General features: G+C 43.3%; 1 protein-coding gene across 1 annotated transcript in view; it reads right to left on the bottom strand.

Moving 5' to 3' along the window:
* Nucleotides 1-7656: 7656 nt before the first annotated feature.
* ptprfb (protein tyrosine phosphatase receptor type Fb) overlaps nucleotides 7657-26319 on the bottom strand; it is a 140501-nt gene continuing 121838 nt past the window's right edge. Inside the window, exons 26-34 of the mRNA XM_080474595.1 lie at nucleotides 24907-25026; nucleotides 23872-24026; nucleotides 22211-22496; nucleotides 19588-19766; nucleotides 15487-15613; nucleotides 11972-12097; nucleotides 10555-10709; nucleotides 9882-10017; nucleotides 7657-8613 (exon numbers count right to left, since the gene is read on the bottom strand). Of these exons, the coding sequence (XP_080330721.1) occupies nucleotides 8545-8613; nucleotides 9882-10017; nucleotides 10555-10709; nucleotides 11972-12097; nucleotides 15487-15613; nucleotides 19588-19766; nucleotides 22211-22496; nucleotides 23872-24026; nucleotides 24907-25026 (1353 nt within the window). The 3' untranslated portion in view covers nucleotides 7657-8544. The remainder of the gene's footprint in view (nucleotides 8614-9881; nucleotides 10018-10554; nucleotides 10710-11971; nucleotides 12098-15486; nucleotides 15614-19587; nucleotides 19767-22210; nucleotides 22497-23871; nucleotides 24027-24906; nucleotides 25027-26319) is intronic.

The raw sequence follows: 26319 nt of genomic DNA, 5'->3' as shown, positions 1-26319 counted from the left end.
CCGGAGGACAAACATCAGCAAGATGCTCTTGGATACGGTTGCTAGGGACACCGTGTTGTTAGGCTGATGGGACACAACCACAATTGCACATGACATAATTCTGCCTCCAACATGAACCCGGCAGTCTGTAATTAAGTCAACAGAGTAGCATGAGTCACTTTGTAAATGTCACTGTGAGGCTGCACGGTGGTGTAGTGGTTAGCACTCTTTCCTCACGGTTCGATTCTTTAGTTTCTGTGGAGAGTTTGTATGTTTTCACTGTGCATGTGTGGTTTTTTTTCTCAGGCGGCTCCAGTTTCCTGACGCAGTTCAAAAACCTGGACTGGAATCTACTTTCTCCATTGTCCGCGTGCGGGGGGAATTAATGTGTGTTGTTTGATTATACTTTAGGTCAGTGATTCACCGTCTTTAACATTGTAAACCGACAGTTACAATGAAAAGTTGAAGGAAACTCATAACACACCATACGTGAAATGCAGTATCCTGTCTGATATTCTGAAACGATGGCTTCCTGTTCTCTGAGGATGAACTCTTTGGGTTTACACACGGTCTCTGGGTGTTTGTTGGTCTGGTTTCAAACTTTTATTCGCCAGTTTTTCACACTAAAAGATGAAATCAGCTCTAATTGTGTCCATTCCTTCAATGAAGCACAGTGTATAAAATATATATAAAAAAAATTCAAATAAATGATGTACTTTTAATGTAAATGCTTAGAATGAGTATTTTCATGACATAAGTGAAATATATATTTAACCCCCTATTGTCTTGTATTTATGGTTTCTTTGTGCTCATTGCTGCGTCAGTCCGTCTATGAAGAACTGCGACTTCGACCACCCTGTGTGAAAAGTGCTATAGAAATCATTTTTAATTTGGTTCAAAGAGTATAAAGTGCTTTGAGGATCCATTAAAAACGTGCAACATAAGAGAAGTCCATCTACCATATGACACATCTTACATCAAGGTGGGAGCAAAATATCTCCGGGAACAGAGACAATAAAGCTTTCTGAGCCATTTGTAGTTAATGATAGAAAATGGCACACAGACAATGAGGGATATTATTAAAAGCCTTCCAATGCCAGCGCTTTAGGATTGTTACAGATCATGTGTTCAGATTCCTCTCAGATAAAAAGAAAACACATTCAGATGCTCTTACCTTTACGAAATCTTTCAGAATACGTAAAATAAAAAAAGTCTGGTTATTTGTATCGATTGTTGAACGTGCTCCGTGACTCCAAGGTGCGTGAATGATAAATGGTCATCTCTAAAATACTCAAATCAATGTTGCAAGAAAAGCAAACAAAAATGGCCCTCTGCCATCAGCTGGGTACTTTAATTCCATTTTCCTCTTGTCAATAACTACAATTGAAGCAAATACTGAAAACCATGATATTTTGGGATTTATTTACAACTAACTTTTGATGCCACTTTAAAAAAATCTACTTCGACATTTGATTTAATTGTCTCATTCATCTATCATTCAACTTAAAATTGGAGCCAATTACAGGTGACTATAGTGGAAGGTAGAGTACACTCGGGACGGGGTTCTCGTCCATCACAAGGACACACTCACACTCACACACACTCACACACACACCCTTGAGTGTAATTTTGACTCAATTATTGTTAAAAGCATGTTTTTGGACTGTGGAAGGAAACTTGAGTACCTGGAGTGGAACGACCAAAAACATCACACCTGCCAAAAAACTCCATTTTTGAATGTGACAAAGCCAATAATATAATAACTTACAAATAGTGTCATAAGATATTTGAGTCATTATCATAATAACGTTTTGCCAATAATCTAATGAGTTGTTCTATTTACGGGCAAAAGAAAAATCCTTTCAAAATTCAATAATCAAGCCAGTATTGTAATAATACATAAATAGAAATGCATTTCTTGGCTTTGTTTTGTTGGTTTTGTGCAGTTTGCTTATATTAGGTACTGTCTAGTGGATGGAGCAGTGCAAACCTCGAACCTGCAATGTACCACTACCCTACACTGCTGTGCAGCTTCTGCAGCTTAATGTGAAGAGTTTACTCAGTAATCCTCTAATTACTCTTTTAAAATTGAAAAAATAAATAAATAAATAAATAAGAAATTAACTCAAAAACATCAATATGTAAATATTCTTTCCATTACACATTTAAACTAATTCTTCATAAATCCAAAATGTCTTCAGTAACATGATCACAAATGGCAGCCGTTCCTGTGTTTCAGAAGATAAAGAAACTTAAGGAAAGGAAAGTTTAAGTGGTCACGAGCTGAATGCTAAGCGAGTTCCACTCTGCACAACAGCGATGTATCAACATTAGTACCAACGGCAGAGGGAAAGTGAGTTCAACACGGGCGTGAATCTCTGCAAAGCAGTTTAAAAACTAAACGCACATCAAAAGAAAATGATGATAGCCAGCCGCTCCCAAGCAAACAATATATAGTGGCATTTGGACATAAAACGGCAACAAAGCCGAGGTTTTAAATCCAGCTTTACATTCTGTTTGTGTTCATTTGTTCTCCGATAATTCATCATCCTCTTCAGCGGGTAATTGCCGCTGCATTGCTGAAAGCCACAACAAACCCGCCACTTGAACGAGATGGTTTGTTTCCCTCTTTCAGTCAACATCTTTTCCATATGTTTCAATCATCGCCTGCATGAATAATAGGCTGACTTTTTTTTGCAGACTTCTCTGCACTTTACGGCGACGACATGACCTCAGCAGGTTTTTTATTATTTTTTTTTTTTGGCAGGCTGTGTGGGCTCACGCACACACTGAAAGGACAGGAAATGGTGAAGGCTTACCTTGACCACACACACACACACACACACACACACACACACACACACACACACACACACACACACACACACACACACACACACACACACACACACGGATAAAAACATCCACTCAGAAAGTATAGAGAGGTGAGTAGGGGTATAATAGGGTGGAGTCGGCTGAAATTATTATTTCAAATTCACCCAATAATTCCACTTTACTTCACCGATTATGGTTTATTTGCTTAAAACAGCGAAACAAAAAGAGACGCTCTTCAATGGCTGTAAAAGGAGCTTGGTGGTGACGTAATCGTTGGATTCAGGTTGTGTTGAATCCGGGAGATGTTTTAAACAGAGAGAGGAGCGTTCAACAAGCACCAGCCTTACAAGCAGGATAATATTACACGGAGTACCATGGAATTGACGAAGTGGACAAAAGAGCAGAAACATTTGTTCTTGATCACGACTTTCATTGCTTTATCAAAATCAAGCATTTGATTTAAAGCGGTCATATGATGCAAATCTCACTTTCTAATGGTTTTCCAACAGTAACATGTAACATTCCCATACCTGGGAATGACGCCCCAGAAGTGAAGAAAATCTGTCATCCATCAAAAAGTGTGTTGCTCCAACGAGCGAATCAGAAGTCAAACCCTATACAGTGTCATCGGGGGTTTAGCCGAACCCAATCAAGGTAGGACCTCCCTTTGACCCTCCCACAATTATGCAGCTCTGCTCCGGCACATGGCACCACGAGAGGAAGTACTTCCTCCTCTTCCCAAGATGTGGGCATGTGTGGGCGGAGCCAGTCCAGCTCACACAGACACAGCAGATATGATCCAATATTCAAATGGATGAAAATCAAGGAAAAGCTGGATTTGGGGAAATAAACAGTTTTTGGACCAACGAGACGATGTGAAAGTGTTGAACATCTGGATAATATGACCTCTTTAATTCAGCGGTACAACATGTCAACATATCAATTCTCACACTTCACTGCAAAGTGTTTACCAAACAAATGGAGATTTTATCATCTTCACGATGCTTCCTACATCATCATCCTTCCTGTAGTCCTGTCTCCTCCGTTGCTACACCAACCATCTCCATGTCCTCCTTCACTACATCCACCAATCTCTCTCCACACCATTTATTTCTCTCCAATAGATCCACCATCTCTCCTCACGGCCAAACATTCTCACCCGGCTTTATCTCTAAACTTCTGCACTCATCACAGCAAGTCACACCACTGTCACGTATCAGCCTTGACACTCGTCTCCACCCACTCCACCCCCGCCTGCGCTCACCTCTTCACCTCCTCAGTGCACCAGTCATTGTCCTGGACGGTTGACCCCAGGCACTTGAAGTCCTCGTCGTCTCCACCTTCCCACCTGCCTTCCTCGCATTCACACACTTGTATTCTACCTTGTCTCCTCTGGCCTTCACTCTTCTTCTCTCCAGTGCAGAACTCCAATCTCTCCTGGTTCTCTTCCGCCTGCTCTCTAACTCTCACCACAGATGACGATGTCATCTGCAAACATCAAGGTCCACGGCGCCACCTGTCTGACCTCCTGTGTCATCCTGTCTGTCACCGCTGCAAACAACAAGGGGCTGGAGGCTGAATCCCTGTTGGAAACCGACCAATACTGGCAGTGTTTTCATGTGCTTAGACACAAATGCAGGATATTTCACTGATGAAGAAATAAAACCATTGCTACAGAACAGATCCTAACACATAAAATGTGTGCAAACTCAAGAGCAACTTGGGCTACACGGTGTATTAAGTATGAGTAAAATTACAATTAACATCTTAACAACCCAATTTCACTTCGAGGGGACCGTACCGGTAATGCAGTGCCATAATAAACATGAAATTTAAACTTTTCAGCTTTTCTTTGTCATGGTGCAGAGTGTACGTGGTGAGAATGTCTAGATTTTTGCGAAAATCAAACAACTCCTACCAAAAATGACTACAATCTCAATATATAGACAATTTTAATGAAACCTTCAGGTGCAAAATATAGAGAAATGCCAAACAAATCCTGATATATCTCTTGCATTAAGCATGTTTTTACAAATTCCCCCTGACAGCATGGCTTTGAGGTTAGTTTGATAGCAATGAGGTGGCTTACTTTCATGGCAGCATCACTGATATCTAAGAAATGTGTAAGTGTTATTTCTAATGATGTTACAATTTACTAGTGGTTTGGCCAGATTACAGCTTTTAGTGGACTGGTTACGGCCCATGCAACACTGCATGTGTATAACATATGCAACATATAGCTGTAATTTGTTTGCTTTCGGATTAGTTCTTCTTCTTCTAATCTACTATATGCATCTTTATTCTTGCATCCTGAGGCTGAACAGCAATTTGAATTTTGCACCATCTTGCGCGTCTGATTTAAACCAACCGAACAACCTCAATGGAATCTTAAACTGTTCGATTCTATAGCGGGGGATTACGTCACATCATCTTTATTAATGAGCCTCCGCTTGGTCCAGGCCAGTCAGAGAACTGAAAGTGTCAAAATATGTCCAAACTACTGACTCGTCCATTCATCCATTGTGGGGATCGCATGTCAGTTCACCATCTGCAAGAGGGAAGAAGTTCACACTGAGGAACTCTGTAATTGAAAGTCCATAAAGAGGAAGTCATAAAGCGCAAATGAATGGCGCATTCATGAGGAACTGGGGAGTGGGAAAAGTCCCACTTCCTAGAGGAAACAATACGAACGCTGGGTCGTGCCAAATGCTGATGACACGTCACTCAGTGGTATTTGTGCATCTAAAGAAATGTAGTAGTTCTTAAAACAAATACAAAACCGTATTTCATTTAAAGTGGAAACGGTCCTTGACAATACTGATTTTACAAGCATAATTTTATCCATTTGTTGGTTTAAATGATAATATCATAGCTCACAGCATATGTGGATGCTGTTTCAGCTCTCAGCTGTGTAAACAAACAAAATGCTTGTTTTTATGTCATATTAAGTGCCCTTGTGTATTTAGGACAACACACACAATCTGGATTTTATTAAAAAAAATAAATAAATAAAAAAAATAAAAATTCCACCATCTCCGTTCAGCAGTATTTCCCAGGAACAAATACAGAACGGCAACGTGACCGAAGAAAGAGAGCCAAGCAGCGCTCGAGGAGAAGCCTTTCGATTGAGGAAGGAAAGCAGAGACAAACATGCAAACTCAAATCAGAAAGAAGGCTCCACTGCACCAGTGGGATGGTTGTAGAATACTGAGCATATCAACATTTTGAGAAATCCATTTAAATGTGAGAGCAGAGGGGCCGCATAGCTTCCCCAGCTAACACACACACACACACACAAAGACTTGATTATCAAAAATAAATAAATAACGGAAATTCATTAATCCATCTTGTTTCCAGAGGTCGTCGTGGTAACATGGAGCGAAAAGAAGCCCAGACGTTCCCAATAACGTTCTCCGGCAGCTCGCTGGAGACCCCGAGTCGCTCCCAGACCGACCGAGAGACGTCAAGTCTCCGGCCGGTTCTGGTTTGACCGCCGCTCTGGTTCGACTCCCAATCTGTTGTGCTCGGTGCACATTTAATACGAGGGGACTCTCATCAGACATCGTCAAGCATCCTTCCCAAGAACAACAAGAGGAGACGCCAACAATACCGAACGTGAGAAAGAGTGAAAAAGCAGCGACTCCCTCAGCAGGAGAAACACCAAAACACAAAAAGGTGAAGAAACGAGGCGTCACAAGCCGCTCTTTGTACAAAATCCCAATTATTTAACTTTATTAACATTGATGTTTTTTCGTTTCCATCAACAGGTTGTCGTTTTTTTTTTTTCCAGTTCTTTATCAACAAATAGAAAACAGACTGTGTACAACAGATCAAACCCCTACAGCACGAAGCATTCACAAGGTAAAAATGACATTGTTGTTTTTTTGCCAGCATTTTCAAGTCCCCCTCTACCCCCCCCCCCCCCCTCCCATTATAGCCACCACCTTCGTCACTCCCACCACAGCGCCGAGGCCTCCCTCCGATCAGACGCCCCCTCCTCCCCTCCCCTCCATGCGCTTTGTGTGTGTGACAGGGGGGGGCAGGAGGAATCGTGTGCTTTAGTGGTGTCCTGTGCTGAGAGACAAGGGTCGTCCGTTTGGATGGGTGGGCGCTGTGGAGGTGGGATGGGAGGGTGTTGTGCTGTTTTTCCTCATTCAGACGGACAACCAGCTGTCGAAGATACTATGGTAGTACAGTAGATACAACGGTGTTTCCAATAATACACACTCTAGGGACAGCAGGCTCTCTGCGGTGTCTCTAGGTAGATCAGCAGGATGACTCCTTTTTAACAATATACTTCTGAAGCTGTGTATATATCTATGTGTAGTTGTACATATATATAATCAATCATAATTATATATATTTATAGTTTCTATTTCTGTATAAAATAATATCAGGTTTCAGTCCAAAGGGCTGAGTCTCTTCCCCCTCTGGCAGGAATGGTTGATTCTGTACAGGTACCAATGTCCGATGGCTCTGCTCCTCGGCCCGCGTTGAACCACGTCCGCTCCGTTTGGGTCCGTGCGGCTCCCGCTCCAGCCAACCCGAGCCGGGAGATGGGAGGGACTTGAAGAGCGCTTAAAGATTCAGAGATCAGGAGCGTTTTTTTTCCTTCTTCTTTTTTTTTTCTTTCTGTCATCTACCCTTTGGGTAAAAAAAAAAAAAAAAAAAAAAAAAAGTCTGCTTTCTTCAGGTGAGGTTCTCCGCTGTGGAGCATGAAGGCCTCGACGCCTCAGGCTTCTGATGAACAACAAAAACAAGAAACCAACATAAAAAATAAAAAAAAGAAAAGAAAAGAAAAAGAAAAAGAAAAAGAAAGAAAAACCATAGAAATAATGTGTTCATTTCTGTACACCTCTGATTTAGTCTCATTACTTTTAATTCCCGTGTGTTTTAGCTCGCTACCACGTATACAGAAAAGACGACTACAGCAAAATCAATTTCTTTTTTTTTTTTTTTTTTAAATTGGAAACGGCTCGTGAAAAGGCCATTTTTGAGTTATTGAACTGTATAAGACCCAAAAAAAAAAAAAAAAAAGATAAAGTCACATGACAAAAGAAACGTGACAGCAGCTCAGAGAACAGTGGTCCTCCTGTATTAATGTCTTGGTTCATGTTAAAAACTCGTTTAAAAAATGATTATGAAAATAATGCGTTGCCCCAAGCCGGGCGGTTTAAGACAGAAGAAATGTCCGATATTAAAATGATTAATAGAAAATAACAACAACAACAAACACATCAAAAAAAAAAAAAAAAAAAAAAAGGTATACTAAACATAATAAATCATAATATTGACAATATAATTAACAAAAAGGAACATAAAACAGAGAAGATGCTCTCTTAGTGCTACCAGTAGCCTTTGACAATCAGGGAGGTTTTGGCTTCGACGGAGCAGAGGGGCGAGCGGCGAGCGGCCGCTCTGCGCCGTCGGTCTGTACAAGAGTCGTCGCGTTTCTCCAAGTCTCCGAAATGTTTCTTGTATTATTTTTAAAGCAAGAGCTCAGGCGGTTGGGCATCTCAGTGATTGGTTAAAACCGGGTCTGCAAGCTCGTCCCTCTCTCCACCCCTCCAGTAGCTGCGAGGGGGTTTGATTTTTTATTTTTTTTGGGGTGGTGGGGTTGGGGTGTGGGTGTGGGTGTGTTGGGGGGGCAGGTGAGAGGATGGCGGCTGAGATGGGACACTTGGCACACTCCTGAGAGGTCGGACCGGGGAAGCTGCTCTGTGGGAGTGGTTACGTTGCATAGTGGTCGAAGCTCCCCAGGTACTCCAACGCTGCCCGGTAGCACAACTGGTACTGGTCCTGTGGGCGGAGGGAAGAGCGGCGTTAACGCACTGCTGCACCGCAAATGATTTCAAATCTTATTTTTAGACGCGATAGGCCAATTTGGCTTGTTTTAAAAGTATTTTTTTAACTTAATTTGTAGTCCTTGATTTTAGTGTGTTATCTTAAATCTAGAAAAACTCCTCTACATGGCAAGATTAGTTAAAAATAACAACAAGACTTTATTTACAAGTATTAAAGTGCATTTTAAATGGCGGGCGTAGGAAATTGCCCACTTGGGTTAGAGAAAATACACTGTAATACTGGGAAATTAGGAATTTTTCAAAGAAAACCTAAACCTGATTCATCCATAAGGACCTTTAATTCTTTGCATCAGACTCTGAAAGCCGAGACCTGGCCTCCTACCAAGCGACCTGGAATGTTTAAACTGTGGACTTCAATGTTTGACCTCCATTTGGATATTTGAAACCACACCGGGGCTCTTAATACCAAACCTTGATTCTTCACAGACGCACTCGGATTCTGTGATACTTTGAGTCTTTAATCCAAACCTGGACCTGAAAATAGGATTCTTACAACCAGACCTCGATTCTTTTAAAAAAGGCTCTTTGTACCGAACCAAGATTTTGTTTCTCTTCATAAAGCAGATTCTTTTTGTCACATAACTCAGTTTCATGGTAAAACATAAATATTAAAGTGTGTTTGGTTTTAATTACATAGTTTACTTAATGTCACAATGTAAGGGTGTTTTAAACAACTTTCCTTTATAGTTATTTCAAAAGGTTTACGGGTACAAATGCTGACAGTGATAACTTTTATGCTCTTTAGACTCTTGTTATTGAAATGATCTATTAACGCCTGAGAGCGTTTCTACTGTGCAACATGTTTTCATTCTTGCTTCTGCTTTTTTTTTTTCCCCACAAATTTTGAGAAAATGTCAAATTCCTCTTTCTTTTTTCGTCGTTCTAATTCGAACAAACTCATTGAAATTCATGAAAAGGCGGCACAGTTTTTTTTTTACTAAGCTTCCCATACATTCAGCTTATCTTAATGATAGCAGCAGATCCGTCTGCAGTGGGATTTCTCGTGCTCCTCTAAAACCTCCATTAAAGACGGATTTGTTACTAAGTCTTTTGTTTCGATGTGGCCCTCCTCAACAAGGACACTTTAGATAACATCGGGTTTAACTCACAGAGGTGGAAAATGTCGGCTTTCCAAAACCAACTTGCCACTTTGGGGGCTTTCCGAGTCGCACCGACGCGGCTGCCCGCTACGTGTTTTCTCACCTCGGTCTGCACCATCGCAGGCCGCTGGGTGCGAAGTGTCTTCACCGTCTGGAAGAGGTCGACCACGCCTTCGTACCTCATCCTCTCCAACACGATGCTGAGAGTGATGAAGACGCCGGTCCTGCCCACCCCGGCACTGAGGAGTCAAACACGGCCAATCAACAACGGGACATAGACAGAGGCTCACAAAAATATTAATGAGATTATTATATAAATAACGCGTATAAGAGATTCAGTAATAAGTTAAAATTTTCTCCAACTAAATGTACAGATAATACTAAAAAAATAATAATAATTATGATAATGTTCATAGATATAGGACAATATGGCACTTTTATAAAAAATTTGAAGACAAATTGATGTATAAGCTGAGTGTAGGAAATAAAATCAAGATGGCCCGCCTCCAACTGCAAAATGTCTCTCTTTTTTTTTGCTTTAAAACCAGAAAAAAAACAAAAAAACACTTTCAAAATGTTTTCTTTAACAGGATCAAACCAGCAGACACACATTCATGTGTTCCTTTTTTTTTTGTTTTGACTCATTAACAAACAATCTCACTGGGAGCTGAATGTACACAGCTCTTAAGTTGGATCTTTTAATCGTTTCCTTGAAGTACAGCATTAAAAGAAACACAGCATGAAAGAAGCAATCTGTGCCAATGTTCCCCCCTCACCTGCAGTGTACAGTGATTGGTCCATCCTGTCCAAACTGTTCCTTGGTTTTGTGCACTTGTCCGATAAAATCAATGAAGCCCTCTCCGGTTTTTGGCACGCCCTGCTCGGGCCAGTCGGTGAACTGGAACTGGCGGATTGTTCTGGACTGTCCATCCTGCGGGGCAACAAATAAGGAGTTTAATGACATTTAAGAGGCCCAGACTGTGACCAAACAGCACTGTGCTGTCCTCTGCAGCCTCCGCCCGCATCCCTCTGAGATCCTGCATTACTGAGCCAGTGCGACAAAGACAAAGTCGGGGTCCACGAGCACCAGTAGCCCTGCAGGTTGTCACTGGAGCCATCAAATCATCTCATTTCCACCTGGGAAGCTATCTGAATAACGCTGACAGGCCGCGGGAGAAGGACTCAGCGGGGCGGCCGGGGACAGGCAAACACTCAATATGAAGCCGCACGTTTTGTCAGCGCGTGCAAATTAAATGTTTTCCCTGTGCCGGCTCCGTGTTTGTTCCCAAACATTTCACTTAGAGCACATTCATTCAATCACTTTTCTAACCTTTATTTAGACAAGGAGGTCCGGTGAGAGCGCTTGCTCTTTGAATGGACGCGCCCCCCCCCGCAGCTCCACAAAACAAAGCTCCCAAAGCAAAAACACACATTTGGGCAAACAATCAAGCCCCCCCCCCCCTAAAAAAAAACACTAAACGCTGTGAAGGACACATATATCGATATGCACTCATACAAACACAGATATATGAGATGGAGTGGATGTGGGATTAGAGCGCTGCTGTGCTGTGAGCCTTCAGATGACAGTAAAGTATATTTATAGCTCATTGAAACTACTGCATCACAGGGAGTTCCAGTACTGGCCCTCGGGGGATTGAAGGCTACGCTTTTCATGTATTTTCACACTGATCTCGAAACACACATGCACACACACACACACACACACACACACACACACACACACACACACACACACACACACACACACACACACACACACACACACACACACACACACACACACACACACACACACACACACACACACACACACACACACACAATCCATAGAGCAGGCGTGCTGTTACTAAATCCGGGTAAACATGTTTGATGGTGCTTTCACTTGATGTCAGCCTGTCAAGAGAAATAACACGGGCGGCGTTCTGATCATCTCCACCTTGAAATCACAGCTGGTATAATTCTTAACTCTCAGCAGTGGCCGGCAGCATTTATATGAAAACCTAAAATTAAGATGGATTTGGGCTGGATGGTTGTGTTTGTGTTAAATGCCAATCAATCCTCATCCACCTCACCCGCCGAGGCTCGTGCACAGACATTATCACACACACGCACGCACACACACACACAAAAAGAAAGAGGCAGATTTTCACACACGGACTGAACCCAACGTACCCTGGCATCTGTGACTTTGAACTCTCTGAGGATGTACTGAGGCATGTTGTACTCAGCCATTGGATCCACCACAAAGTACTGGTACCTGGCTGAACGCTCTGCTGGCCAGTACTGATGGCACTTCTCCTGCAAGACGAGAAGAGAAATGTCCAGCACTTCAAATTTCAAGACACACCATTAAAGAAACACACAACACAAATTTAAAAAGACTTTTTCATAACGGCTGCCTGCCGTATGAGTGCGTGATCATTTCCGTGTGGGTTACTGTACGTTATTAGTCATTTTGAGTCATGAGAATGTCTCTGCTTACAAAAGAAAATCCCGATAGACTAATCTGTGGTTCTGAAATATTGTGTGATTCATCTGAGGTGGTAAAATATTTACATAATTTGTTTGTGTTCTTAACGACAGCAATGCTTGTGCGTGAAGTCTATTTTTTTCTTCCCCCCCCTCCATTTGAGCTGAGAGTCTGATGGGAGCCGGAGAATGCTGTCAGATTCACCTGCATAATCACAAGAAAAAAAAAACTCCCAGCTCTGGCTAAGGTATTATAGACTTGATCAAATTGGCATCAAGGTGAGTGCAGTGATTTTTTCCTTAACGGAGTAGTGGGAGTTTTGGGAGATGCGCTTATTTGCCGTCTTGCTGGAAGTTAGATTAGACAATCAATACCACTCTCCGATGTGTCTCTAACAATGGAGCCGGAGCCAACAGTTGGTTATTTCAGCCTGGCCTTAAGAGAGAATAGAAAGTGAGGGAGGAAAAAAAAAACAAAAAAACAAAACAAACTAGTTCAACTCAGGCGAAAGGAAATAACCCTGCCGAGTAACACCGGGTGGGCCAAGTGGGAAGCGACACCTCATCTCATTGCTTTAGAGGCGGGGTGTCACATACGTAGCCCGCAGGCCAAAACAGGCCAACAAGAGGGTTGATGTGGGATGACTCTGTTGGAATAACAATGAAGACATTAACTGGAATCTCTCAATAAAGAAAGAAAAAAAACAAACAAACCACTGCTGTTCCTAATTGGTCCACTGGGGATCGCCCTTCCTCACCCCGAGGTTAAAAGATAAGTCAGAGAGTCAGAACGGCACATTGCAACAGCGAGCAATGATGCAGCAGTGGGAGGCAGCTACCTATCTGATAGCAAAATTAAAGCTACAACCTGATGGTTGGTTTGTGAAGGCGTGCACAAGGAAATCTATAGAAACAAAGCCTGAAAATTAATCAGTGAGCAAACAGGACTTCAGATTTACAGCTTGTGGAATATAGGCGTCTAAAAAGTGATTGAAAACTTTTCAGGATCTATTAGGATGAAACGTTTTTTTTTTTTAAAGGTTTTTAGCCTAAATGATTCCTGTTAGTCAGTTAACGCAACGTGTCCAAGTGAAAATGCAAAAGTTCAGGTGTGTTTTGGGCGTACGTTTACAGGACAACAGTGCTCGGGACTGTTCAAAACAGGCAAAAATAGTTCTACTGCGCATGTACACAACGGCCATAGTAAATAGTTTTTCTGCACATGCGAGAGTAGATCAACAATAACGATAATGGCGGCCTCCAGAGTGTCATGACTCCCAGTCTATATCCCCCTGGTACTTGCTTTGAGAGTGGAGAGACACCAGGAAAAACTATTTAACGCTGTCGTCTGTCCATACAAATGTCTGTGTACTCGCCATGTTACCATCGTTAAATGCAAAAATTAAGCATTTTCACTTGAAACGTTGTCGTGTACATGGGGCCTACTACTAATAGTTGCTGCGCGGTGGCGCACCAGGCTGTAATGGCCCGTTCCACCTTGTTGACATGCAAGCATTTCGAAAAATGTTCCCAAATTTGTTCTCAAACAGAAAGGAGAGCAATGCTAACAGGCTAACCTCCTGAACAATCAAGTGGATTATTTAAGACTATGGAGGAACACTCAGTGTGTCTGTCCGTGAGCCGGAGTGGCATTTTCCTCTCAGCCGTCATGACTAAGAGTCATCTCCCGGTCCTGCCTCCGCACTACGAGGCACCGCAGACAAACGCGTATGTGGCTGTGCTTTATTTTTAACCTCTTTGTTTGAACTGCGGGGTGTCTGCCAGAGGGGCTGCTGTCCTTTCTATTTATGTGATGTCTGCACTGATGTTTTTATTCTGTTTTTTGTTGACTGGAGCTGAACTGTGGGCGATAGCAACTCGTAGTGAGGATGACTGGTGGAAAATAAAGGCGACACATACATGAAATGCAAGAACTGCATAGCGTTAAATGTTGTTGATGAAAGCATCCAGGTGGAGGCCACAGTGGCATCAAGTGCTCGGTAATCAAGAGAAAGGCTGGCCTTCACAGAGTGGTGGAAGTTCGTTCACTACGTCAAACAGTGGATTATTTGGGACTATGGCGGCATCAACGTGTCTTGAGGGACTGTATGTAGCCACTGTGAGTCAGCTGGAGGCCCTTCCTCATTATGTAGCCACGAAAACTAATGTGGCTCAGCTTTAGGCCCCATTCACACGACAACATTTTCAAGGGAAAAGGCAAAACTTTCATTGCGTTTTTGGCTTGGAGCCACGGAAAAGGCTACTTTCTGAAAGTGGTTCCCAAGGTGAAAATTTTCGAAAATGCTCCATCTCCATGGAAATGAAGGGGGGGGGGGGGGTTTTCTGCGAATGCTCAGGCTCTGTCTCGACGGGAGAAACGCTGCTACTGGAAATGCGCACCACGGCTGAAGTAAATAGTTCTTCTGCACATGCTCAGTAGACCGACTCTTGACTCCCGGTCCATATTCTCCTGGAACTTCTTAGTTTTATTGTCGACATTCACCGTAATGTCTATATGAATGTCTGTCTATTCCCATTGTTAATGTTCATAGCGTATTGTTCTCTATATGCATGTGTGGTTTCATTACAAACACAAACAACAGCACCCACTAGTGGCCCAGCATGCTCCCTATGTCGGTTTCAGCTTTTGTCGTTTCCAGGTAAACGGACATTGTTTTGAAAACGTTTCTATATGAATGGAAAACTTTTCTGAAATGAAATATTGTTGTGTAAACGGAGCCTGAGTTTTACTCTCTTCATTTGTGTGGGGGGGGGCGGTCGGCTTTGTGCTCTTTGTCTGATGTTTTGTTCCCTGTTTTCTTTTAGATTGACTTTGAAGACTTTCTTTAGAAAGACATGTTGTTACTTTTGCAATCACTGTTGATGTTGTAAACAGTGATACAAAAATATGGATTGTACCGAAAAAGCTCCATTGTTACAGCCGAGGCCACTCTCTAATACATTTCTACACTGTGGGATGCAATATTATAAGTAAGGCTATAGTTGAAGTCGACACAGTAGCTCACTCTTTCTGCACAGAGACATTCCAATCATACCGATAAGTAACTTTCAGCTGCAGTTATTGTTCGACTCTGGAATGAATTAATATTTAAACAGTGCGGCTGAGCCGACACAGAATATAAAGGCTTGTTATCGCCTCCTGTGATGGTCCCGCGGCCTCACAGGTGCAGCGTCTGTTCATGTTTGCCACTTCTTACCCGTCCCATCTCTCGCAGCTTGGTGAGCATGACGACAATAGTGGAGTTGTGCTCCCACAGCATCCTCCAGAAGTCCTCGGTGGTCTCAGCTAAAGGTCCCTGTGTTGCCAGGTAGGCTTTCTGCTGCCTGGGGATGCAAATTCACACGGAGCAGATAGAGGTTACAAACCTTACAGTGCCTTTAAAAACTGCATTATGAAAAACATCACTCACATAGATCAGTGCATAGATGTGTAATGGAGCTTTATCCTGGACAAGGCTGTCATGTGAAGGCACATGTATAATAATAAAGATATATTAATATATAATCGTATAAAGCACAATTACTAGAATTTATATACAAAGTAGTTTTGCCTCAACTACCAGATTGTTTAATTATGATATCAAAGCAGCATAAAACCATATTGGCCTCACAAATTGTACTTTTAAAGAACCAGAACTACGCACATTTAAGGTGTAATATTAATGGACAGCTGGATACTTCTTCTATACAGTGCTGGCAGAGAAAAAAGAAATCAGACGAGTGAACCCTGAATAATATACTAGCTGTCTTTGGATGCAGCATGTGGCTGGCGAATCAGCGCCCATTGTTATTTGTGCAACTTTTGATTGTTTTAAAACCCATCCATCCATCTCCTATGTAACCTCAGGTCACTGGGGGAGGTTGGAGCAAGTCCAGACTGACTACTTGTGAAGGCAGGTTACATCCTGTACAGCTCTCCAGCCCATCACAGGGAAAACACAGAGGCAGACAACCAAACACACTTACATTCACACCTACAGGCAAGTTATAGTCAGCGGCCGATGTGAGACACATGCTTTTGGTCTATGCGAGGAAAAAAGAATGCATCTAGACAGCAAGTCGGCAAGGATGTAGTATTGATAGAGGATTAATGCTTGAGACAGCCTCACTACAACGATACATATGGGAATATGATCGGTAGCAAAAGCAATCAAAATCCATAAAATTGTGCATCCAGTATCGACGGCTCAGTTGTCTTTGTACTCTACTGAAAAAGTGACAGTGACAACAGGACCTGCACATTTAATGTGCATGATAAATAATCCATTGCAGCACCCCCACATCCTTGAACAAATAAGCCTTGTATAGATCCTCTCTCTCTTCCTTCTTTCTCCCTGTAACACAACACAGAATTAGAGAGCGAGCGAGGGAGAAGGAGCACTTGATACGCTCACAAAACCAGAGATGAGCTCATCCTCTGAGGTGCCAGAGTTGTGCTGGTGTCCTACGTGACTTTGGTTCAGCTCAGCAGCTTTGTTGCTCGACCAGCAGGTGGCAGCAGCGCCAAAGAGAGAGCGCGGCTGAGCTGAGTAATCGTGCACACATGCATAATTGTACAAGTGCACACCCTCACATGTCTGCGGCACATGTAAAGTCGCAGCCAGGTGTAGGCATCGACGCGTGCAGCAGCTCTGCATGTACATGCAGACGCGCTGCCGCTCGCTCGCACTCGCAGAGTCGCACACACACCGAGAGATGGCTGAACAACTAATGACGGTGCTGCAGGCAAGCCACTAATGTGGAACCGGGAGATTAGAATATGCTCAGGGCCTTGCTCGCACAAATACAGATACAACAGATTGGTGGAGAGGAGAGGAGATGACATACAAGGAGGGGGAGGCAACAGAGTGAGGAATCAAATTAAAAAGATGAAAACGGGGAAAGAGAGAAAGAAAGAAGGACGGGAAAAAAAAACTCTGGCTGAGGGATGCAGAGATGAAGAAAGTGAGCACTGCTCTCTCTCTCTCTCTCTCTCTCTTTCTCCAGCTGGCCATCCGAGTGCAATGCCGGACCAGGAGGAGAGCGAGAGGAGGGCGAGCGAGGGGGGGGTATACGAGTGGAAAGCAAACCTAAGCAAAGGGATGAATGCTAACTTTTAAATTGATAGAGTAGACCCCTCTAACCTTCCCACAAAACGGCCCCTAGCCAAAACAAAAACAATTCTAACCGGATCACACAATACTGACTCCTCTGCACACGGTGTCCCGAAGAGCGCGCTGCCAAACAGCACAAAGCACTCACTGCATCATCCCACATGACTGCAGTGCTTGAGGACATAGTGTTTCATTTCAACCTCATTACAATGCTAAAACTCCAGCCTGCATCGGAGCATATCCAGAGCGAGCGCCCCTGATAGCATAGCTGGAATCAATGGCTCGCCTCTCATTAGCTTAGCATATTATTGGCTTTTCTTGAAGGCGCTGGGGTGAAGGGCACTGGAGGCTCCTGTTTAGTTTTTATTTATGCCCGCGTTTTAAAAGTGGCTTAATTACACAGTGCCACTGCTGCACACAACAGGTCCCCACCCGGATGTCTGTCTCTGCCATGGTGTGTGGATGGGAAATTAGGATGGTGAGTGAGAGGAGACGGCGGGAGGAGAGGGGGAGGAGAACCGAGAGACTCGGAGATAGAGAGGGAACAGGCAGAAAGCAGAGAGCCTGGGAATATGAAGGAGTGCAGAGGGGAGGCGGGGAGGGTTTCGGAAAAAAAAAAACCCTCACTTCATTACAATCCTCTCTTGCTGCAATTATGCTATTTACACAAAAACAATGGAGGGCCGGCCTCTGTGGAGCACCTTCTCATTAACAGCAGGACTGGAGGAAGAGGAAAAAAAAAAAAAGGGAAAGAGGGGAGAGTTTGGAGGTACGAACGGAGGTGTTGTCTCTGTCACGGCACAGTACGACACAGCCCCGTCTGGACTAAGCGGCATTTCACACTCGCTAAATCCATCCCTTCATTTTAACCGCAGAAGAGTCAGCTCTGTCTGTCACCGGCCATACTCATATAGATATAAAACACAGAGAGCTGCCTTTTTTATCTTCCTCCCTCCAGGAAGCAATTTGGACTCGCAGAGCACACGAGGACATGCTGAAGCTCCGATATAAAAGCTGGAGTGGCTCAGTGAACGAAAAGCCACACTGACAGAGCCCCGGAGTAATTCTTGCAACTGGATACTGCCCACTGCGGCCTCATCTTCTCTCTCCTCCCATACATTTTTATGTACTCCGCTGTGAATACCGACAGCGATTTCCACACCTGCAACCCGGCCTTTAGTGTCAGAAACCACAGTCCACACATCCTATTTGGAGTAAAAGCAGCAATATATTAATTGTGCTAACAAGCAGTGCCTCTGCGCCGTTGATCTGAGCGCGCTGTGGTGTGGGGATTTATTTCATTACGACACTCAAAGTGCGGTTCATTTCGGGACAAGGCCCACATGTGAGGCTGGTCCCAAGGCCACACTTGCAGCATTAGTAGGCAGTCAAATGCTCACACCTGGCCTGTTTGAGGCGACGGAGACGTTGATGAATTGTGCTCTGCCGCTACTCTATTCTGAATAACAGCTTGAAGCAGCAAGTTGTGGTTTTTTTTTCCCCCACGCGGGGAAACACTTACTACCTGGTTGTGCATGGGGGCACATTTAACCCTTTGTGAACCTGCTTCCGGAGCATATTTGGAAACTTTGTCATCAAATTAACGAGTGAGTAAATAACAAAACCACAGAAGACATGAAAAGTCTGAAGCGGCGCGGCCTGTGCAGGGTGTTGAGAATTTGTGTAAATAATGAAAAAGCCGGGCACATCTGCTTTCGGCTTCTCGCATATTTATAAAAGCACAGATGTGTTTTGGGCTTTTGGAAAAGTGCCGCTTACTCTCAGTCGGTGCGCACAGCCACCTGAAAATCTGATGAAATATGAAAAACCGTGCCACCAAACTCACACATTGGGAGCGTGTTTACCACATTATATTCTAGTCATGAATAGTTTATGATATGTATTAATAAGAGTGTATAACTCCTTTCAGAAAATGTTGTGAGCAGTTTCACACTTTCCCAATGGATACCGTTATGATTAAATGGCACATTTAAATTCTTTACTTTAGTGGCTTTTGAAAGGTTGAAATGTGCCCCTGTGATGTACGTTAGTGAGTTCCATATCAACGTTTAATTGTGCAAGGAACACACCATTTAAAAATCTTTGTGCCGTTGTAGCCGAGGAGCTGAGCTTTGTCTTCTAACACTAACACTAACACCCCCCCCCCCCCCAGCTGGAACGCGCAGCATGAAGTCCTCTGCTGACCTGTAGCCGTCGATGCAGCTGGCGTTGATGTAGTCGGAGCCCTCGACGCCACGGATGGGCTGCAGGCAGACGCGTGTGGACTCAAAAGGCATGATGTTGACCAGGCGATTCTTAAACTTGTTGCAGGGCAAGTTGGCGCTGATGAAGCGTGACGTGTGGGCTTTGGAGTTGGCCAGTCTCTGTTTAATAACAGGCAAGAGGGAGAGAGAGAGAGAGAGAGAGAGAGAGAGAGAGAGAGAGAGAGAGAGAGAAAAAAGGTTAGTAATAACCTCTGACCTAAAGTAAACAAACGAGACGATGCATTCGGGACACGCGGCTGATTTTGTGACAGTTTCTCGACTCTCTGGATATTTGAGGTATCTGTCAATAGGTGTAACTAAGCACAGCAGACTTATCTCCCTCAGAGTCCCAGAGCTCGTCTGGAGGACTGTAGGCGTGACAGGCGGAGTCCTGGCAGTGGACGGAGCACAGATGGACAGCACAGGAGTGTGTATGGATGCTCTCTGAGAATGTGTGTGTGTGTGTGTGTGCTGTGGCCAGACTGTGTGGGCATGGAGGCTGTGGCCCCCACGTACGCCGCAATCATTCTCTCACTCTTTCATTCTCTGTTGTTGGCAGGAGTGTAGATGCTATTATCACTTCAAACAGAATGGATCATGGTCATAAGAGGCCTAATGGCAGAGCCGCGCTGGGAGGAAAGTGTGTAATAACATCACAGTCGATGGCTATTGACAGAAGGTGCACGTGTGACTGTGACCTTGGAACGCCGGCTCGTGTGCACGCGCGAGCGTCAGTCATTTTGTGTTGACGTGATTGTGCGCGTTTTTGCCCTGGTCCATTTGTCCCTCAAACGTGTGTGTGTGTGTGTGTGTACTGAAGCTGCCGCGCAAGCTGTCTCAGCACCAATGTCACCCAGATAAATTCCTGTGTACTGGCTCGTCTCGTGCATTAATTATTCCTGACGTGGATGTGCGGGAATGCCGTAAACTTGGCAGAGCAGCGACCCTCCGGACAGACTTTACAACTGTTGCACTTTTAACAAAGTTAATGAATTAAAGAACAAGTGCATGTTTTAGGAATCACTTTTGATTGGGCAAATATGAGCAGAATGGCACGGACGTTCAGTTAAAATAGGAAAAAATTCAATTGACTTCCAGGCAGTCAAGGTCAATGTTTAACCAGATGTGACACAGAGGTGCTCGTGAAGTGAAAGGCTCTGCGACGGACTGAGGGTGTTATCTTGTATTATGCCATGTGCTGATTTTAGACGGACCCAGGTGACTTTTGGGTGTGAACATGACGCTCGTGTGTGAAATCACTCCACAAGTTTGACCTTAAAAAGTCATCTGATGTACACCAACATATTTCTTTCCAACCGCAGCCTCGCTTCACTGTAAAACTCCTTCTTTTGCACTGCGCGAAACACCCCAAGGGGGGGACCCAGGTTTGAATCCTGACATGCGGTGTAAAAATGAGCTCGGATCAAGTAGAAGTAAAGATTACATTTTTTTCCAAAAACAACATTACATACATACTATTTGTGATATTTTTAATAAAGCGATGTTATTATCAAAAAAGGTTTTGTCTTCACTTAATTTTCCCCACGACTGTAATCTGATTACTTTGACCTGTACTATCGGCATCGTGCCTTTAAACTGACCGATCACTCCCACGATGCATCACTTGCAGAAGATTTGAAATACGCACAAGGACGGTTTGTCTCACTTTTCACCTTATGAAATATATTATGAATTATTTATTGCATTTATCGATTTATTGAATAACCTTTTGGTCTGTAGCGAACATGCGACCATAGTGGTCCACACTAACCGCTACTAAAGCAAAGGAAGAAAATAAGTCTTTTAACAAACTTTTTTTTTTATATTTTTAAACAGCCATCTCTTATAATAGGAAATACAATGTCCAGGTTTCATATAAAATAACGCCCCAACTGCTGCTCTGAATTTGTTATCAGTGTTATCGAGTTTTCTCTCAGTCGTGCCTCCTGGAGTTTTCCCTGTCAGACGTTACTACATTCGACATAAGACTTTTCCCCGCGGTCCAGTCACGTCTTCACCATTTCACATGTGTTGCTCACGATGGATGATTTTTAATGTGTCTTAAAAAACAACAGTGACGCAATCATTTAAAACAAACATCCACAACAAACATCAAAGTGATCAAAATGCCTTGGAATATACATAAGATAGATAGATATATAGATATAGCTCTTCCTATCCCATGTTAGTTTTATTTGTGTGTGTGTGTGTGTGTGTGTGTGTGTGTGTATATATGGACTACATGGACATTGATTTATGTATGAGATTGCACATCTGCGTGAGACACTATACCTGAAATGAATTAATAATAGTTAGATAGAGAGATAGATAGATAGATAGATAGATAGTTTAAATAGCTAGTTTTTTGTATGTGTGTGTATTTTATGTATTTTTGGACATGTTTGGAGTAAAAGAAATTTACCCCAAAAATGACAAATTCTTAAAATGTGAGGACAAAAGTGAATAAAACCATCAAAGTGATGTGCAGATCCTTGGAAATTTGAGGGGCGTAAGTGAATAATTACTATCCAACACCCATTCCCTCCGACGTGCGCTCCACCCACCTTGAACTCCAGCTCCATCGCAGTGACCGTCTCGCCGGCCGGAGGCTGGGTGAGTTTCTGGATGTGGGCGTACAGGTTGCGCGCCGGCACCTCGGTGTTGCCGCAGGTGGCGGCCTCAAGGAGGGCCTCGTGGATGAAGATGTACTGGTCCTCGGTCTGGACCATGTAGTTCCTCTGGGCGCGCATGCACGTCACGTGTCCGTAGATGTCTACAGACTTCTCGTGCTTCATGCGCTCCAGCATGGCATCGATCACAATGAAGCAGCCAGTCCTGCCCACGCCGGCACTGTCAGAGAGGGGGAAAAAAAAAACAAAAGAGTTATTGAGTTATGGTGGTGACCAATGCTGCACCAAGTGTCTCCAAATATGTCAGCCTGGGAAGAAAATATTGAGCTGTAAGTGTGCAGATCATACAGGAGCGTGTTGGCTCTATATAGGAGACACAGGAGTTGGGAGCTGCTAAATATCACCAGAAAATATCCTCAAACTATTAATATTTAAAATTTTATTACTGATTATGGTACAATTGAAAGGTGACTTTTTAAACTATGATTAACCACATCATTGTTTACAGAATCATAATCATAACTTAAAAGGACCCACACCCTTATTGTACATTTTTCAACGTGATCAGTTTATCTCTACATCAGCGGTGTCAAACATATGGTCTGTGGGCCAAAACTGGCCCGCAAGACACTCCAATCCGGCCAAAGCACCAAGCAAATATTGTCAGAGAGAATTTGTAAAATGGAACAGTTTGACATGTTTATTTGGACATGTCACCGTATTTTGCCCCAGAAGGTTTTTATTCAAATTAGCGTTGAGTTTTTTTTTTGTGATTTTTGCTACCAAATGTTCAGATTTGGAAAAATATTGACGTTTTCAGAACAAATTAACTGCACTACAACAAAGAAAAATTTTTAAAGTTTAAATTTAAAGGTTATTATGGCACTATTTTAGTGATCCAGCCCCCTCAAGATGAAATTGTCCACCATCGTTCTCACCAGCACCGAAGACGATGCTTCCATGTGTGTAAGCCTTTTTTTCATTCCCGATATCTACAGAGTCAATACTGTAACGGATGATATAAGCAATTACATTTTGACAAAGCACTGTCACAATTTGAGATATCTCCACTTGGAGATATATCCATCCGGGGTTTAAGTGCAGATATCTGAAGCTGGAAATGCAACTAGTCGAAAAGTAATTACAGATATCTGCAATTAGGACTTTAACTAGGCCAAATGACAACGTGGATATCTGTAATGAGAATCCTCACACGCATGAATGGCAGAAGTGACGTTTGAGAAATAACAGCTTCATCTGAAATGACAGCTGCGGGAAAAAAAAAGTCGAAATAATCTTTTTTGGTGGAAATAAGTACATAAAGACGATTTGAAATGGGCCCAAATGAGAATTTTAAATCTTTTTTTTTTTTTTTTTTGCTGAACCATGTCTCTGCCCTTCACAGAAATATAAATGTTTTTAAATTTTAATGTTTTGTCGATGTATTGTCTATTGTGATGCTGCTTTACTACCGTTTAATAGTACAACTAAGAAAAATATCTGCATTGTCATAAACTGAAATTTCTTTAATTCAACAGAAATGAGGATTGATTTAAAAAAACTAATTTCTTTCTTCTGTTCCTTCATGCTCGTACCTGCAGTGGACCACCATGGGCCCTGCGTCTGGAGGATTGCAGGCCTTCACCCGCCGTAGGAAGGCCAGGATCGGGGTGGGATACTCGGGCACCCCGTGGTCCGGCCAGGCCATGAACTGGAACTGTCTCACCTCTCTCTTCTCGCTGGAGCCGTTCTGCGGAGGTGAGGGTGGGGAACCAGACGAGTTAGGACGGCAGTGGGGAGAACTTTCAAAGGGAAACAACTCTGGGCTTCACTTTTTCTCTGAGCAAGGTCACACTGGTTTGATGGAATGGAAATCAAACTCAACCATCACAATTTGGAAAAGCGGGAATGATTTACTCGTCAAAACTGCCCATTTTAAGCTCGAGTTAACTTGGATGGCAGTGTGCTCTGGTTTGCAGAGCTGTGATCAATCTACCACCGTAGGTGTAGATAACATGCATATTTTGAAATTTGTTCTGAGAGATAATTTAAACTGAAAACCTTCAACTTTCTCTAAAGTGGCTTTTTGCTATTGTTAAACTAAACTAACCTAAACTAAACTAAACTAACCATCTCATTTCTAGGATGTGGTGGGCAGCCACATTAAGGTGTTTCAAGGGGTTGATGGGGGTCAAAGGTCATGGTCAGGGGCGCATGGTAGTGACCTGTCAGCTGAGAGAAGTCAACCTGCAAACTTCCAGTCCAAAGTCTTTCGGTCCTCTATCCTCCGGGCCACCACTGCCTAATTACACTCCCTCGTTTGAATTCCTAAAATGAACCACAATTATAGACACTCACATTTAATTAGTACTTATATAAATGACTGAAATTCTCAGTGAGTGTCGGAAAAAGAGGAGAAATAAAGGACAAACCAAAAGTCGCAGCATCGCTGGAGTGAAGTCTCGAAATGAAAGTTAAAAAGCCGAACAACAATTATAACAGTAGAAAATGACTCTTGTGGTAATAAGCATTATCTGTCCTCAGAGATATGGGAAATGACATTTTCCAGTGGGACCCATTGCACCGTGAACTGTAACTGCTGGGGATGTGTCACTCATGCAGCGGTGTACCTTGTAGAGGGCGAAAGTGCGGACGCTGTAAGTGGCCAACTCCACGGTGTCCAGCATGGTGACCTGGATCATCCCGTAGGTCTCGGTTCCTCGTGACGGCCAGTACTGGTCACACTTCACCTGGCGGAGCAACAAGAGAGGGCACACGGCGTCAGGCGTGAACCGCAGCTAACATCGGCGGCGAGGCCAGCGGGCGGCTCGTCGGATAACACTGATTAACAAGGAGGGAACATTAAAGAGGTCAGATCAAAGGCTCCGCTCCGCTGTCCAATTAAAAAGCGGAGTCGGCTCCTGTACCCAAAAGAAAAAAAAGAAAAAGAAAAGAACGAACAGCAGTGAATCGGGGGCTCATGTGTGTCTACGTTTGAAACCGGCTTCAAGAGAGCATTGAACAGCCCACTTTGTCTTTTACCAGCCTGTGATCATTTTCAATTAGCTAATTGTCTGAGGGTTCGCCGCCCCTTTGTCACGTACGCTTTTTTTGGCACATTGGTGACGATTGGATACTGCGTTGTGGAGGGAGATGTGTCTAAAGAGCCGCTCCTGGCCAGTCGTGAGGAGACAGCAGGTTGGACCACCTGGCTCCATGTGTGCACACAAACCAACTTCACTGGACCAGACCGAAGACGCTCCAAACGCTGGCGCCTCACTCCTGGCGCCTCACTCTTGGCGCCTCACTCTTGGCGCCTCACTCCTGGCCTCGGCAACATTTTTTTTTTACTTTAGTATTTGGAATCTGGCAAGGTGCAATTTGCTTTTTGGAAGGGGTGGGGGTAGATTGCTTTCAGTCGCCTTTCATCCAGACATTTATACAAAAAAATGAAATTAAAAATCTGCTTTTAACCAGACTGATGAAGGCATTACTGGGTGTCACTGCGGCTTGGTTTTCAAATGGCACTGACAAGACGACTACTTCTGGAAAATATCCCAAATACAAGTGCAGATAAAAAGACTAGAATACAAAGGAAAAGTTCATTTCTTTCATCCAGATGATGACAGGCACAAGGCAGAATACACCCTGGACACAGGTTATTTTACCCATAACTTTATAAAAAAAAAAAGAAAAAGAAAAAGTGAAATAGGCTTTTTTCAATTCACTTCAGCAAGAGGAAGCAGAGAGAAACAACCTCAGTCACCAAACGGATGAGAAATAACATGAGTCGACACAGACAGGCTCGTACAGGGGATACCTTCACTGTGAGGTACGACGGCTCACCACTACACCACCATTGCGGGACGTAATAGATATCTTATCAAATCATCTTTTTCAATCCAGAATGAATCATCAAAATTGATTAAATTAGGAAAATACTTGAACATTGAAGTCAATACGCTGTAAGTGTGGAAGCATCTGAATAAACAATCTTTCCAACGATGATGTGATTTGTTTCTGAACAATCTCTCTTCAGAAAA

This window comes from Lipophrys pholis, assembly GCF_963383615.2.
Source record: "Lipophrys pholis genome assembly, chromosome: 1".
Lineage (NCBI taxonomy): Eukaryota > Metazoa > Chordata > Actinopteri > Blenniiformes > Blenniidae > Lipophrys > Lipophrys pholis.
Note: the sequence above shows the minus strand (reverse complement) of the source record. Positions and strands in the feature narration are given on the sequence as shown.